Source organism: Melospiza melodia, chromosome 4, assembly GCF_035770615.1.
Source record: "Melospiza melodia melodia isolate bMelMel2 chromosome 4, bMelMel2.pri, whole genome shotgun sequence".
NCBI classification, from domain to species: Eukaryota; Metazoa; Chordata; class Aves; order Passeriformes; family Passerellidae; genus Melospiza; species Melospiza melodia.
Window position 1 is genome coordinate 56,669,615 of NC_086197.1, and position 14,998 is coordinate 56,684,612.

A 14,998-nucleotide genomic window follows, 5' to 3' on the forward strand; every position below is an offset into this window, starting at 1 on the left:
TTTTTTTTTTTTTTTTTTTTTTTTTTTTTTTTGCCAGAACCTCACAGGACTTCTCTTTGCAGATGCCTGGAGTGAAGTTGTTGTGACTTGTGACTTAAAGCTCTGACAGGAGAAATTTTTGCATGAAATAATGGGACAGTTCTCTAATTAATCTACATCCTGACCCTTTCTGTCCACATCTGTGGTTAACTCCTTTGTCAGTGTTCCCTGCAGCATTGAGATTACCTCTGCACAGGCTTCCTCCATGTAATGGCCCCTGCATTGTGCATCAGCTCCTCCCTCATGTCTCAGACTCCCTACAGACCCGTCTGCCAAAGAGCCCTGCTTCCCTGGGGATGATACTTGTGATCCAGGGTCATGGTCCCGGCCCCTGGGAGAAATCAAACAAGTGGCTTTCCTTACTGAGCTCTTTGACAATCTGTCAATTTACTTTCCTCCTTACAAATCATCTCCAGCTCCTCCACACATTCCTCTACTCTGTTGGCAGAAGAGGACACACTCCTTCCCCATCTGTCCCATGAACTTTCTGGGAAGGTTCACACATCTTCTTGTTCCCTCAGGATGAGCTGTGTGGGACAGAAGTTAGTTCAGAATGATGCAATAGTTTTTGACTCTGGAGAGCTCACTGGAGATCCCTTCATCCTTGGACTGAGCTGTGCCCACTTACTGCCAAGCAACACATGGGGATTTTTGAACTGCTATCTCCCATCAGAAAACTCTATGCATGTACTGCTATTACTTCTCAAATAGGGAGAAGTAGCTGCTTATTTCTGGCTGCAGGGACTGTGGAGTCAGCTGGACATTGCTTACTTTCAGCTTTGTAAACATTAGGCTAGGTTAGCTGGGGATCTGTGTTCCTCTTGGGCATTCAGGCTAAAATTGTCTGGTGTGGGCCCCACATGGATCCTTTCATATCACTGCCTGTCTTGCTGCTCACCAAGCTATTGCTGAAGAAGTGTGTGTGCATGTTGGTGTGTGTAGAGTTATTTGCATTTGAAGATCTGGTCTGACTAAGGAGTCAGCAGGAGGTAAGGATTGGTGAATGAATGAGTAGTATGTGAATTTGAAGAAGTCATCAACCTGGCCTCTTTCTCTAGAAATATGCCTTTCCTGTAGCCAGAAACAGTAATTTCTTACAACAGAAGTGTTTTCATTTATTTATTTATTGATTGCCCAGGAGATTCTGGAACCTTTCACTTGTGACTGCTATTATGGGCTCTGGAACAGTGTGGGAACAAAAGATAGTTCAGAGCTGGGATTATTTCCCTTATCACAGGGAAATGCCTGCCTTTGTAATCCTTCTTACTCCAGTTTGTAGGCACCATGATGGAAGCAGACAAAAGCAGAGATTGTATGACTGGGAATGGAGGGTGGAGGTACAAAATGGATGTGGCCAAAACTCAGTCGCACAAATGCTGATCAGGCCAGCCTGATGCTTCTCCTGTTGGCTGCACTCTGTCAGGGGGCTCTGTGGGAATGGGAATGTCCTGTATGCCTTTAAAGTGGGGTTCTGCAGCCTCTGGGAAAGCAAGTTGCCCATCCATGCTGCAATCCCCTGGTTTAGCATGTCAGGGGAGAGATTGTGTTTCTTTGTGTCTGGCATGGCAGTGCCCTCCTTGTGATGGGTCCCCTAGGCTGCTGCTTTAATCAGCTTAGTAAAAAAGAATAATTTTAGCATGCTGCGGTGATTTTCCTCCCATCAAAGTTTGCTTTCATTACCGTCTTTGATAGCTGCGAGTTTTCTTCCTCCCTAGAGGGTGTGACAGAGTTCTAAGAGACACCTTACAGTCTGTTTTATGCTGTGTGAAACTTGTGTTTTGTTGGTGATGCACTAGCCTGAGTTCAGAAAAACAGCCCCGATGTTTTTTTATTGGCTTAAAGCAGTAGGACACGTGTTCTCTCTTACACATTCACATGCACATGCAAGTTGGCCCCTCTTGCCATCCAGACTGGAGAGATGAGTTGGCTGGTGCACAGAAACAAGTGAACAGTGTGTAATTTACCCACAGACCCAGCTTCCAGCTGTCCTCATGGCTGAGATGTGAGCGAGATACACTGCTCTGGCCTCCTCAGCTGAGCTGACCAAGTTCCCAAATGGCTTTAAGTAGAGCTCAAGAACAAGGCTCATCTGCACGTGTTTTGAGCTGGAACTATCTGTGGATTGCAGCCCTGTAGAAGGTGGCAGTGCATGACTGCATGTATTCATGACCCAGGTGCACTCCTGCTCTTAAATGGTTTTGGTGTGACCATTAGCCTCTTTTCAGTGTGCTTCTCAGGATCATAGAAATACACAGTCACACTTGGGAGCCAAGAAATAACACTAGGCAAGCTACTGCTTTATATATCCAGAGAGGAGGAGGCTTCCTTCCATTTAACCTACCTTTGCATCTTTTTCGTTACTGCTTATTCAGATCCTAATTTATAGTTCTGTGCTCCTTCTCATCTGATGGTTCTAGGGGTTTTAAGCAGTCTTGATAATTGACAGTCTAAATTTTACTCCTCATAAAATCCCAGAGAGCATTGATTATGACTTGAGTTAAGCAAGTGGCATATAAAATCTCAGAGGCTTGCAGCCGTGGGGGAATGATATGATGAATGTATTTCTTGTGAGCAGCAAAAGCTTTGGAGTGTTCTGCCAGCTCTGTTCTGGGCATCAAATGTAACTAGTAACTTGCAGCCACTAACAGCATTTTATTTGGGACATTTGCCCAAAACTTTGAAAGCTAATAATTTGCTTGGTGAAGTGGGTGTGAGGTGTGTGCTGAGAGGCATCTCTGCTCATTAATTACTTTTCTATCTCTGTCAGGACCAGAAAGTGTAAAGGCATCCACAGAGTTGGAAAAGATACTTCTTAGGAACTAAATGACAGTTTGTGGATAAAAAGCACATCACATAGATTTTATTGGAAACCGTTTCTTGACTGTGTTCCAGCACCACTGTTACATTTTCCCTTTCCATTTTGCTTTTATCTAACCTCCTACTTAATCTCTGATCACTGACTATTTTATGCACTTAATCCAGAGTAGAGAAAAAGAACAACTTCCTCAGATTTACTTCTTGTGTCTTTGGCATTAATAGGAGATATTCATCTTTGAAAACAATAAAATATCTTTTCAATTATGTTTTCTGCATGATAATAAAATAAAATCAGATCAACCTTCTGATGTTCTCCCAACCCGATGACTGCTTCCATCTGAAAGACTGTGAGAAATATTCCTTTTCCTGTCTCTTCAGTTCCAGAAACCAAATGACTTCTCGCCCCCTTTCCGCTTCGGGACGGTTCCCAATGGCAGCACGGAAAGGAACATCCGCAACAACTACCCTGAAATGCACAGCTACATGGTGAAGTTCAATCAGAGGGGTGTGGACGATGCTTTGTTCTCGCTGAAGACTGGGTGAGGCTTTCTTGCATGCTTACTCACCACAGAAATCTGCCTTTTTGCATGCTTGTCTGGAAAATTTAAGTTTTAGGGTTTGAAAAATGAACCTGGATTGTCATTCCATGGTCAAAAGTATAGCAAGACCACAGTAGCACAGGAGAGTGACTCTGTGGTTCTTTTTACCACGTTTTTCTATTGATACTTTTTAAAAGTTTCTTGATTTGCTGTGTTTATAAGAATTTAAAAAATGAAAAGGAGGATCTACTGTATCCCTGTGTGCATAATCCGTGTGTGTGTTGGTCCCCAAGACCTTGCTTCATCAAGATGTTTCATGCTGATGGGTTTTTATGCATACAGAAGAAAAGCTCACAGGTCTCTGTGGACAAAGTTTTTTTTCAGAGCATTTATATTGTCATCTGGAAATTCCTTTGTTTTCCCTCCTTCTGTGTGTAAAAGATTATGTTAATCAGGAAGCTGTCAGACTAATCCCACCCCAGTGTATCGCCAGCTAATACAGTATAATGGAAGGTAGGTTTGAAGCAAATAGTTTGGAAGTAGCCCACTCTCTGGAATATTTTAGTATCAAGGGCTAAACAAAACATTATTTGAATAATATGGAAGTATAAAAATGTAAGCATTTCCTTAGGTAATTTTGGAGACATGGGAAAAATCGTTAGCAAAAAGCATGCTTGAATAGCTCATCCCATTTTAATAACAGGGAATCTGCAAAGGACCTAACTCAAAATGACATTTTGCGAACCTTTGTCCTTTGTAATTAAAGACCTGCTCTCAGAACTGACCATTTTGGTTGTCAGAGCCCAGCCACAGTGAATAAAAAACATTTTTGCTTACACTCATGTTGTACTCTTAGGAGAAAGTTTGTTTCAAAGCACAAATTAAGATGTTTAGCCAATTTAATTACTAGATTGACTGAATATTCCTAAACCTATTTGCCAGGTTCAGAGGCCTGCAGCCCATTGCAAATGGCTGTACCATAGTTGGATATCATCCTGGGAAAGTACATTTGCCAGGATAGTCATCATTCAGGAAATAAATATGCACTGTCGTGGATGAGAGAGAGGTCATCTCTTGTGATAGATGTCATCCTGGCTTCATGTTCACCCTTGGACAGACTTCCTCACAGAGAAGCACTTGAACTGAGATAATCGCTGTACTGTAAATATATGTGCAGGAGGTGTATTGTAAACTTAGTATGTGAGAGATAATGTGCAACTGGAAGATCTTAGGTCATTTATTAGAAAATGTTTCATTTCAGATCTAGTGGGAGGATTTACTCATCGGCTGTCTTTGGGTTTGTGGAAGATGCAGCCTCCTGAGACTGCCCCCCACATCCAAATCAATTTGTTGCAGTGTGAAAAGGTTCTCACCAGGCCATTGTGCTCTCTACACAGTCCATAATGGGGATTTCTCTGTGTTGAAACAGAATTTTTGTTGTGATTTTCAACTGAAAATTCTTTAACAAAGACCAATTCAACAGGGTAAACTATAAAGCTGCTCTCGTGGCCAGTTGACATTGGTAAAGATCTGGTAGTACTTTTCACAGTAACTGAGGGGTTAAACATAATGTCCTGACTGTATTTGATTTGAAAAAAAATAGTTTTTCTCAGCTAAGTCATGTCAGTACTTGAACTGGAGAAAATATTTTCCTTACTTCAATCCCTCCTTTGCTATCTAATATTAATATATTTTATAAGGCATTTTAGATTCTTTTGAGATGAAAGGCAGTAGAGAAATATAAGCTATTCTTAAGGATATAGATCCCCTTGACTTCCTCTTCATTCATCTTTATCTTGCAGTATGTGTGTATTCCAAATTTCCTTTAAGATCAGAAATGATGATTAGCACATAGTCAGAAAGAAATAGACGATTCTCATTTTTAACCCAGATTCACCTGTGAAACAGCTTTAGGCTTAGATTTTAATCTAAGTATGGTGAAAGTAAAGATGACACCTGAAGGATGGGGTACCATCCAGAGGGACCTGGACAGGCTCAGGAAGTGGGCACATGAAGATTTAATGAGGTTTAACAAGACCCAGAGCAAGGTGCTGCACCTGGGTTGGGGCAACCCCGGGTATCAACACCAGCTGGGGCATGAAGGGATCAAGGGCAGCCTTGCCAAGAAGGATTTGGGAGTGCAGGTGGACAAGAGGCTGGGCACAACCCAGCAATGGCACTCACAGCACAGAAAGCCAGTTGTATCCTGGGCTGCATCCAAAGGAGCGTGGGCAGCAGGATGAAGGAGGGGATTCTGCCCCTTTGCTCTGCACTGGTGAGACCCCACCTGCAGTGCTGCATCCAGCTCTGGGGTCCCCAGCACAGGAAGGACATGGACCTGCTGGAGTGAGTCCAGAGTAGGCCACCAAAATGATTAAAAGGATAAGAGCACATCTCCACAAGGAAAGGCTGAGAGAATTGGGATTGTTCAGAAGACTTTAGGGTGACCATCCTGAAGGGAACCTACAAGAGAGCTGGAGAGAAACTTTTAATTAGTACATGTAGTGATGGGACAAGGGGGAATGGTTTCAATCTGAAAGATTAGATATTAGGAAAAAAAATCTTTTGCATGATGGTGGTGAGGCACTTTACTGTGAGGTGATGAAGTTGTGGATGCCCCATCTCTAGGAGTGTTTGAGGCCAGGCTGGATAGGGCTCTGAGCAACCTCATCTAGTGGAAGGTGTTCCTGCCCATGTCATGGGGGTTGGTACTAAGGGGTCTTTAGGATCCTTTCCAACCCAAAGCTTTCTATGATTCTACATGGCATATTGCAGTCCATCTTAAAGAGGTTAATTTCTTCCTTAGCTTGCTAAAACCACCTTTGATTTTATGCAGGTCTTATGTTTTCTGTACTATGCCCTCTTGTTTCTTGCCTCTGTACAGGAAGTTGGATGCTTTCATTTATGATGCAGCAGTGCTAAACTACATGGCTGGCAGAGATGAAGGCTGCAAGCTGGTGACAATTGGGAGTGGGAAAGTGTTTGCCTCCACTGGCTATGGCATTGCCATCCAGAAGGACTCAGGCTGGAAGCGCCAGGTTGATCTTGCAATTCTACAGCTTTTTGGAGATGGTAAGTGACAGGAAAGAGAAGTGCTGGAATTTTCCTAAGAAAAACCGAGTTTTGCATGTAAGAAATGGAATTTTCTAGCTCTGGTGCTTCAGATGTGAGTTGAGAACATGGAATTATTAATGGGGTTTTTTTAGAGGCAACACACCAAAAATGCGAGAATGTCACTCTTTCTTGTTATTGATGCAGGGTAGTGGTATCATCAAAAGGCTTTAGTGCCAAAAGCACTAAAGTTTTCATAGAACAAGATCAGATGTGTGTTTGAAAAATATCTTATGTGAAAAATATCTTGTAAAAACAAGAACTCTGGTGTGAATTTTTCACTAGCTTTGAGGTTTTGCCATGACCAAACCCACTAATCATAGTGGATTGTCTGTGGTTATTCCATACTTTATAGCTCCAGACAGGATCAATTCATGCAGACTTTACTGAATTGATAAATATTTCTGGATGAAAGAGCTAAATCAGACTTTCCAAAACCTAAAAATAGCCCAAAACCAAATTTTTAAAAAACCAAGAAAAACTTGAGGCTCAGAACCATATTTTGGAATGAGTTTTTAATTAGAACATTATAGTTACATAGTTCACTTCTTAATTTACAGAGAAAATGCTGGTATTAACAAAAACTGTTCATAAGAAAATAAATTCCTTTTTCGCAAGTATTTTCCTGTCTTTCCATTTCACATTACATTTTCCTGTGTCCTTTTTTTATGAATAAATAAAATTCACTGGTTATTTTATTTATAAGTATTCTTTTTCTCCCCTGAAATCTGAAAATAACATACAGTACTATAAATATGGAAAGAACATAACTTGGACATACTTCAGAAAATTGGCCACCTGACAGATAGATTGTTCTGTTTCTTAGAAGGCCTAGTATGTATTATTTCAGAGAAGGACATAAGTTCTCCACAAAGCATCAAAGATTCTGTTATGGCACTACTTAAATGTATGGATTTTTCCCCCGACACTGGACCGGAGATGGAAAACGTGAAAAACAAACTTTTCTAAAAACATGAAACAATTTGTCATCCTGCCAAATTAGTTTGTTCTGAATGTCCCAATATTCGTGCATGAGTGTGAGTGTTTACCTCTCTCTCACCCCTCATGAAAGCTCCATAATGGTAGTAAGTGGTGTATGAAATTAGAGTACAGAACATTGCTCATAGCTGATACAAATTAGTAAAATTTTTGATTGGTCAAAGCCCTTGTAAGTGTTGAATTTGGACAAAATTGAAGAGAAGAAAAACAAGTAAAAATATACTCAAGTGTTTTTTGGAACATTGCACTTGGTTTTAATGAGCTATGGATATGATGGAAACAAAAATTGATTGAAAACAATCAATATTTTGATTCCGAGTTGGAAACATACAATGTTTTCATCTAGAAGTGATTAATTTTTGTCTACCACTATCAGTCACTAATTTTTCCCTTCATTGACTTAATGAAAGTGGAAGTTTGTGAAGCCAGGTCTTCAGTCACATGGTGGACAACTGTTTCAGGATCTCAGTGTAAACATCAGTGCAAGCATCATAGCTGTGTCCTGTGGTACAGCTTGTTATGGCTAATATCAGCTTTGGAAAAATCCTGTTGACTTTCCTGTGACAAATGGCACTTGCCCACATCAGAAGGGCAGTCAGGATATTTTATGGATGTTGGAGATATGGAAAAAGAACGTGAAGACTGGAAATTACATTAGATCTTGCTTTCAGTATGCCCCAGTTTGAGCTCTTCAGCCATTGCAGGACTATCTAACCTGTTTCTTTCCTCTTGTCTGTCATTCTAGGGGAGATGGAGGAGCTGGAAGCTCTCTGGCTCACTGGTATTTGTCACAATGAGAAGAATGAGGTTATGAGCAGCCAGCTGGATATAGATAACATGGCAGGTGTCTTCTACATGTTGGGAGCAGCCATGGCCCTCAGTCTCATTACCTTCATTTGTGAGCATCTCTTCTACTGGCAATTCCGCCACTGCTTCATGGGTGTCTGCTCTGGCAAGCCTGGTGTGGTCTTCTCCATCAGCAGGGTGAGTGCCAGTAACTGTCAGGGACAAACAGAGGCTTTATTTACACAGTCCTAGGTGCTGGAGATGGGAATATCCACCAAGACTGTCTAATACACAGGTGGCAGTCTTCACAGTGTCATCTTTGCACTGTTAACGTTGCAAAAACATGTTAGTTCTTTTCTGTGACATCGCTGGTCTCTGCTGGATTATGGTAAAGGAAATGGAAATTTCACATCAAGATGAAAACACAGGAAAAGACAAGTTAACTGTTACTGTTTGCTCCTCCAAAGTCAGTTGTGAGTTGTAATCAAGTAATGATGGATGGCATGATTAGATATTCAAGACTTTTACATTGTCCTCTAAATTACGGCTTTTCAGCTGACCTTTTGTTAACTAGAAGTGTGCCTTCATTGACAGTCAGAAGTCCTTAACTGAAAGCCATGCCCTGAACTATGCAGAAATCTTTTTACAGAGGATGACCACATAAACTTAGCAATTGCTTTATGCAAATCTGCCTTAGGGTACAACATTTACATTTAAAACAGATTCTAGCCATTTCTGAGTCATCTTCTACTATTAGTGTTGCTAGCAGTATCCCATTTGGAGCTTTATTTTCCTTCTTTCAAGCCACTGGTCCATTCTCCTGATCTATTCTGAAGTGAGGTCAAACCTTGGCATTTTTTAGCTCAGCATCTGATGTAGCAGAAGTTACTTTGATTGTACAAGGAGTATATAATTGCTGCATAACATATTGAAGAGAAATGACAAAGCCTTCAGAATGCAAGGGCACAGCCTCTCTTCTATATTGTTAGTTTCTAATGTGGTTTAGTCTGGAGATGAGATGGGGCATTGTGTTTGGTGACCCTAAGCTAAGAATAGATTATTTCATTCTGTGGTTATCTGTTAGACCTGGGCCAGGTTGGTGAAAGGTCTGAAAAGTGTTCATCATCTGCTAGCTGCTGAGAAACCATGATAACATGATGTGATGGTGTCCATTTCACAATTGACATTAATCATCAGGCACCACTTGGAAGGTCAGGGAATAAAGGAGCCCCTTTCATTCTGTTCCTAGGAATAGCCCTTGCAAACAGTCATGGGTGAAATGAGCTTGTGGAGAATGTGTGGAAATTGGGCCTTTCTGTTATCTGATTTGAGGTTGAGTAGAGGACTTCTGCTTTCAGGGGTGTCAATTTAGAGCCTGTTATCACTGTTAAATTTAACAGAATGCAATTAAGAATTCTATTGTACCTCAGTCAACAACATGCAAAATATCTAAATACCTGTCCTAGAGTTCTGGTCTTTCTCTGTTTCCTTCTCTAATCTGTAGTGGTGATAAAGGTAACTAAGTTTATGACAAATGAAGCTGTTCCCTTTTAAGATAGCTCCTGTCTTGTTGATTCACTGATGCCCAGATGATTTTCAGGGGCCAAAACAGACTTTTGTCCTCTCATCCCCACAGAATCATTTGTCTTGATTCTTTTATTCCCAAGGATATTATTGTCCCCATTTACAATTCTGTGTTATACCCACTAGATTTGACTAGCTTTCACAGATGCAAGCAGACATTCCTCCATCCTGGTGATACAACTTGAAACAAAGCAGAGGAAGAGGAATGGAGGGAAAAGAAAAATGTGAGGGTAGAAAGAGGGTCAGAACCGCAAGGGTTGGTACAGCAGATCTGATTTCATTTGATTTGATTGTGCTTCACGATGGAAGGCTGATAGGCCCTACTATCCTACAGGAACAGAACCTTGATGCACAGAGTGCTTACCAGTTTAGGTCCCCCTCTGTGTATTCTTTGCAGGACTGCTCACCTCCTTTCTTTCTCTCATTTCAGGGTATCTACAGCTGCATCCACGGTGTGGCCATTGAAGAACGCCAGTCAGCAATGAACTCCCCCACAGCAACTATGAACAACACCCATTCCAACATCCTCCGCCTGCTTCGGACAGCCAAGAACATGGCCAACCTGTCAGGGGTCAACGGCTCACCACAGAGTGCCCTGGACTTTATCCGCCGCGAGTCATCCGTCTACGACATCTCTGAGCACCGCCGCAGCTTCACCCACTCAGACTGCAAATCCTACAACAACCCCCCCTGCGAGGAGAACCTCTTTAGTGACTACATTAGTGAGGTGGAAAGGACCTTTGGCAATCTCCAGCTGAAGGACAGCAATGTGTATCAGGACCACTACCACCACCACCACCGCCCCCATAGCATTGGCAGCACCAGCTCCATCGACGGGCTCTATGACTGTGACAACCCGCCCTTCAACGCCCAGTCGCGCTCCATCGGGAAGAAGCCCCTGGACCTGGGCTTACCCCCTGCCAAGCACAGCCAGCTGGGTGACCTTTATGGCAAGTTCTCCTTCAAGAGTGACCGCTATGGGGGTAGTGGGACCCACGACGACCTGATCCGCTCAGACGTCTCTGACATTTCCACTCACACGGTCACCTATGGCAACATTGAGGGCAATGCAGCCAAGAGGCGGAAGCAGCAGTACAAGGACAGCCTGAAGAAGCGCCCAGCCTCCGCCAAGTCCCGGAGGGAATTTGATGAGATAGAGCTGGCCTACCGCCGGCGCCCGCCCCGCTCACCTGACCACAAGCGCTACTTCAGGGACAAGGAAGGGCTACGGGACTTCTACCTTGACCAGTTTCGGACCAAGGAGAACTCACCACACTGGGAGCACGTGGACCTGACGGATATCTACAAAGAACGGGGAGATGACTTTAAGCGTGACACGGGAGGAGGAGGGGGTGGATCCTGCACTAACAGGGCCCATCACAAGCACGGCTCAGGCGAGTTTGGTGGAAGCAATGAGCACAAGCATAGTGTTGTGAGTGGGGTCCCAGCGCCATGGGAGAAGAACCTGACCAATCTAGACTGGGAAGACCGGAGCGGGGCTAATTTCTGCCGCAGTTGCCCTTCTAAACTGCACAACTACACGCCATCAACGGTGGGGCAGAACTCCACCCGCCAGGCCTGCATCCGCTGTGAGGCTTGCAAGAAAGCGGGCAACCTGTACGACATCAGTGAGGACAACTCCCTCCAAGAGCTGGACCAGCCGCCTGCCCCTGTGCCCGTGGCCACCAGTGCCACCTCCTCCTCCAAATATCCTCAGAGCCCTTCCAATTCTGCCTCTAAGGTGCAGAAGAAGAACCGCAACAAACTCCGCCGGCAGCACTCCTACGACACCTTTGTGGACCTGCAGAAGGATGACTCGGCCCTGGCCCCCCGCAGCGTCAGCCTCAAGGACAAGGGCCGCTTTTTGGAGGGGAGCCCCTACGCCCACATGTTTGAGATGCCAGCCAGTGAGACCACCTTTGCCAACAACAAGTCCTCAGTGCCCGCCACCAGCTACCACCACCACAACAACCCCGGCAGCAGTGGGGGCTACATGCTCAGCAAGTCGCTCTACCCCGACCGGGTCACCCAAAACCCTTTCATCCCCACTTTTGGGGATGACCAATGCTTGCTCCACGGCAGCAAATCTTATTTCTTCAGGCAGCCTGTGGTGGCAGGAGGGCCCAAAGCCAGGCCAGACTTCCGAGCCATTGTCACCACCAACAAGCCGGTGGTCTCAGCCCTTCATGGGGCTGTGCCAGCCCGTTTCCAGAAGGACATCTGTATAGGGAACCAGTCCAACCCCTGTGTGCCTAACAACAAAAACCCCAGGGCTTTCAATGGCTCCAGCAACGGGCATGTTTATGAGAAACTCTCCAGTATTGAGTCTGACGTTTGAGTGAGAGGGGAACAGCGCGGGGAGGGACTGGGGATGTATGTGGAGCATGGGAGGGTGGGGTGGGATCAATCCCATCAGCTACTCTCCTGAGTCGTCCTTAGTTTGTGGGATACTGGAGTTGTGAGTAGTGCAGCACTGGTGACAAGTGCCACCTCTTTGGTTTCCCCTCCTCCTCCTTTCCCAAGCCTCCCGTTTTATCTCTTTTTCCATGTTCTCGCTCCTCCCATTCTCCTCCATTCCTGGCCATTGCACTTTACAGTGATGTCGGAGTTGGATATCCTTGCTCATGGTTTCAGGAAGCAGAGAAAAAGGCAGGGAAGGGGTGGGCTGAGGAGAAGCAGCAGTGACTTCAGTGTTCACTTCTGCTGGCTTTCAGCAGGGAAAGGCATGTGCGCACACGTCTCTGTGTGTGTGTGTGACAGGAGGAGGCAGCAACAGCAGTGTAATGGACATGCAGGAAAATGTGCTTGCTCAGGCAACTGTTCCTAAAACTGCCTAGAAAAGAGTAGTGTTTGACGTGGAGAAAGTGAAGGGAGAATAACAACACTAACTTGATGATGCACTTACATGTTAGGTATATTGAGGTTCTTGTTACATTATTTTGTGAAGACTATGGGGGTTTAGGGCTGAAATATATATATATATATATTTGCGTATATGCTGAGAAATTTTACGCTAAAATTTTGAATTGTCTGCTGAGGGGTGTGGAGGGAGGGAGGGAAGATTTGTCTGCAGGTCAGGCTAGTGGTTTCACTATGGCTTATTACAGCCATTGAATCTATGGCAGACCAGTGGGAGATAGAGAAAAGAAGTGGAGTAGGAGTTTGAGCCTCTCTGACTCCAGGGTTGGTTTCCCAAACTTAGACAAAAGATGCTGGTTTGCACAGAAATAAGAAGGATTTGAGGAAAGAGGAACAGGATTGGTTCGTTAGCTGTGAGCTGCTCACTAGTTCTGACATTCTTCAAGGGTGGGAGCAGTATATAGTATGGGTTTGTCTATCTGCAAGTATATACAATAACTTTATACTTGAAATATCTATGAAGAAAGCAAAATAAACCCAGTATCCTTTGAGGTGTCTGGAGAACAAACACAGTAGAACAGAGCTTAAGAATAGGGAAAGGTGGGGAGTTTTTTCACTGTCACTTCAGGGGACACCAAACCCATTTTGGGATGTCCTGTCAGCAAGGACGGGAGAGAAAGAAGGAGCTTAATCCTTCTGCTCTCTCTACACTTGGCCAGCAGGTTGGAAGAAAAAGAATAGGGTGCCCTCTGCCAATGGTGGAAAGGAAAAAAGAAATGCCATAGAAGGGTGAGTCTGGTGGTGCTGGTGGACTGTTTCAATGCCTCCTTGCACATGTGAAAATGGGAGGAGGGTGTATGCACCCATGTGTATATTTACTATTGAATGTGCAGAGGAAGTACACAGCTTGTCTTCCTGGGAAGGGATGTGCTTGAATAAATGCCAGAGAGCACAGAAACTTGTGCTGAAGACTGAAGATGTACAAAGCTGAGATGTGCGTGTACGTGTGCGTGTGCCTCTGTGTGAAAGAGAGAGATACTAGCACAGGTGTAAAGCTGGAATAGCCTAGGGTTTCCCATCCCTGCAGTTGTAGTGACAGCTTTCCTGGTGCACTTAGTATCAATAAGAGCGTTTTTTCTTTTCATTGTATCATTTTAGATGCAAGCTAAACTAAAGGAAAAGGAGCAATGGTAGGAATGAGAAGCTGAGCACACCTTTCATATGTCATCTATCTCCAGAGGTGGGGGTGTGGACTGACCCCTCCCATCCTGAGAGATATGGCAAAGTCTCTATGGCTTATCCTGGGTCTGTCCCAGTGTCTCAATTCACCATGGCTCACCAGGTGAAGGGTTGAGAGAGTCCTGTGCTGAGGGCATGGGGACACTGCTGAGGATTGACTCTGAAGGGAGATGGCAGCCCTGTCTTTATGAGCCACATTTCTTGAGCTGCAAGCCACCTCTCTCACATTCCTCACCACACCATGGTTGATTTTATCTTGTCGTTCTCTTTTTAAGCCAACAGAAGGCCTTTTATTTATTTACCTATTTATTTTATTTATTTTTTAAGCTGAGGCAGGGGGGAGGGTGGGATTTTCCTGTAAAGTCAAAGTGTGTGAGGAGAGGGTGGGCAGGGTTGGTGAGGGGAATATTTTCTTATATTTCACAGAGGAAATTAAGGAGAAAAGAGGGGAAGAGTCTTTGTGATGCCACCCCCTAGTCTTTGGGGTAAGGGCACTTCTTACTCTTTCCCTCTTCTCTCATTACAAGAACAAAAAGGAAAAGAGTAAAAAAAGAAACCAAACAAATTAACAGAGCGATCTGCAATCCAGAACACACGGCAGCTTGTCAGAACACCTCTGATAGCGGCCACCAAGAAGGCGTTCCTTTCTTTTGTAAATATTTCTTTTTTATTGCGTTTTTGTATAAATTGGTGTTTCTCTTCTTGTGAATATTCAGGTCGTGGGGTGGGAGGGAGGGGAAGTTTGTTTCCGTTCTGTTTGTTTTCTATGACTTTTCAGGCTGCATTTTTGGAAGCGGTTTACGCAGGTCGAGGCCGTATGAATGAGGAAAAAAAAAAAAGAGAGAGAGAGAGAGAGAGAGAAACCCATGTGTGTTGTGTTCCCCTGAGGCCCCTTGTATTGCCCTGTCACCTTTATCTTCATGAATGGAAGACGCCGGAACGTCACTTCAAGCCTTGCCAGCAGGGTTTCATGTTTTGATGGGAGCACCCCCAATTCCTTTTTGCATATAAACTCTCTGTACCAG

The 14,998-nt window shown here is 44.1% G+C and overlaps 1 protein-coding gene across 3 annotated transcripts in view; it reads left to right on the forward strand.

The window, feature by feature from the left end:
• The window catches only part of GRIN2B (glutamate ionotropic receptor NMDA type subunit 2B), a 207,535-nt gene extending 192,845 nt beyond the window's left edge, over nt 1-14,690 (forward strand). For all 3 annotated transcript variants that reach the window (XM_063154709.1, XM_063154710.1, XM_063154708.1), the window contains 4 exons: nt 3,235-3,395; nt 6,280-6,467; nt 8,251-8,489; nt 10,306-14,690. In XM_063154709.1, coding sequence (XP_063010779.1) covers nt 3,235-3,395; nt 6,280-6,467; nt 8,251-8,489; nt 10,306-12,213 — 2,496 coding nt within the window. In that variant the 3' untranslated portion in view covers nt 12,214-14,690. The remainder of the gene's footprint in view (nt 1-3,234; nt 3,396-6,279; nt 6,468-8,250; nt 8,490-10,305) is intronic.
• The last annotated feature ends 308 nt before the right edge of the window (nt 14,691-14,998 follow it).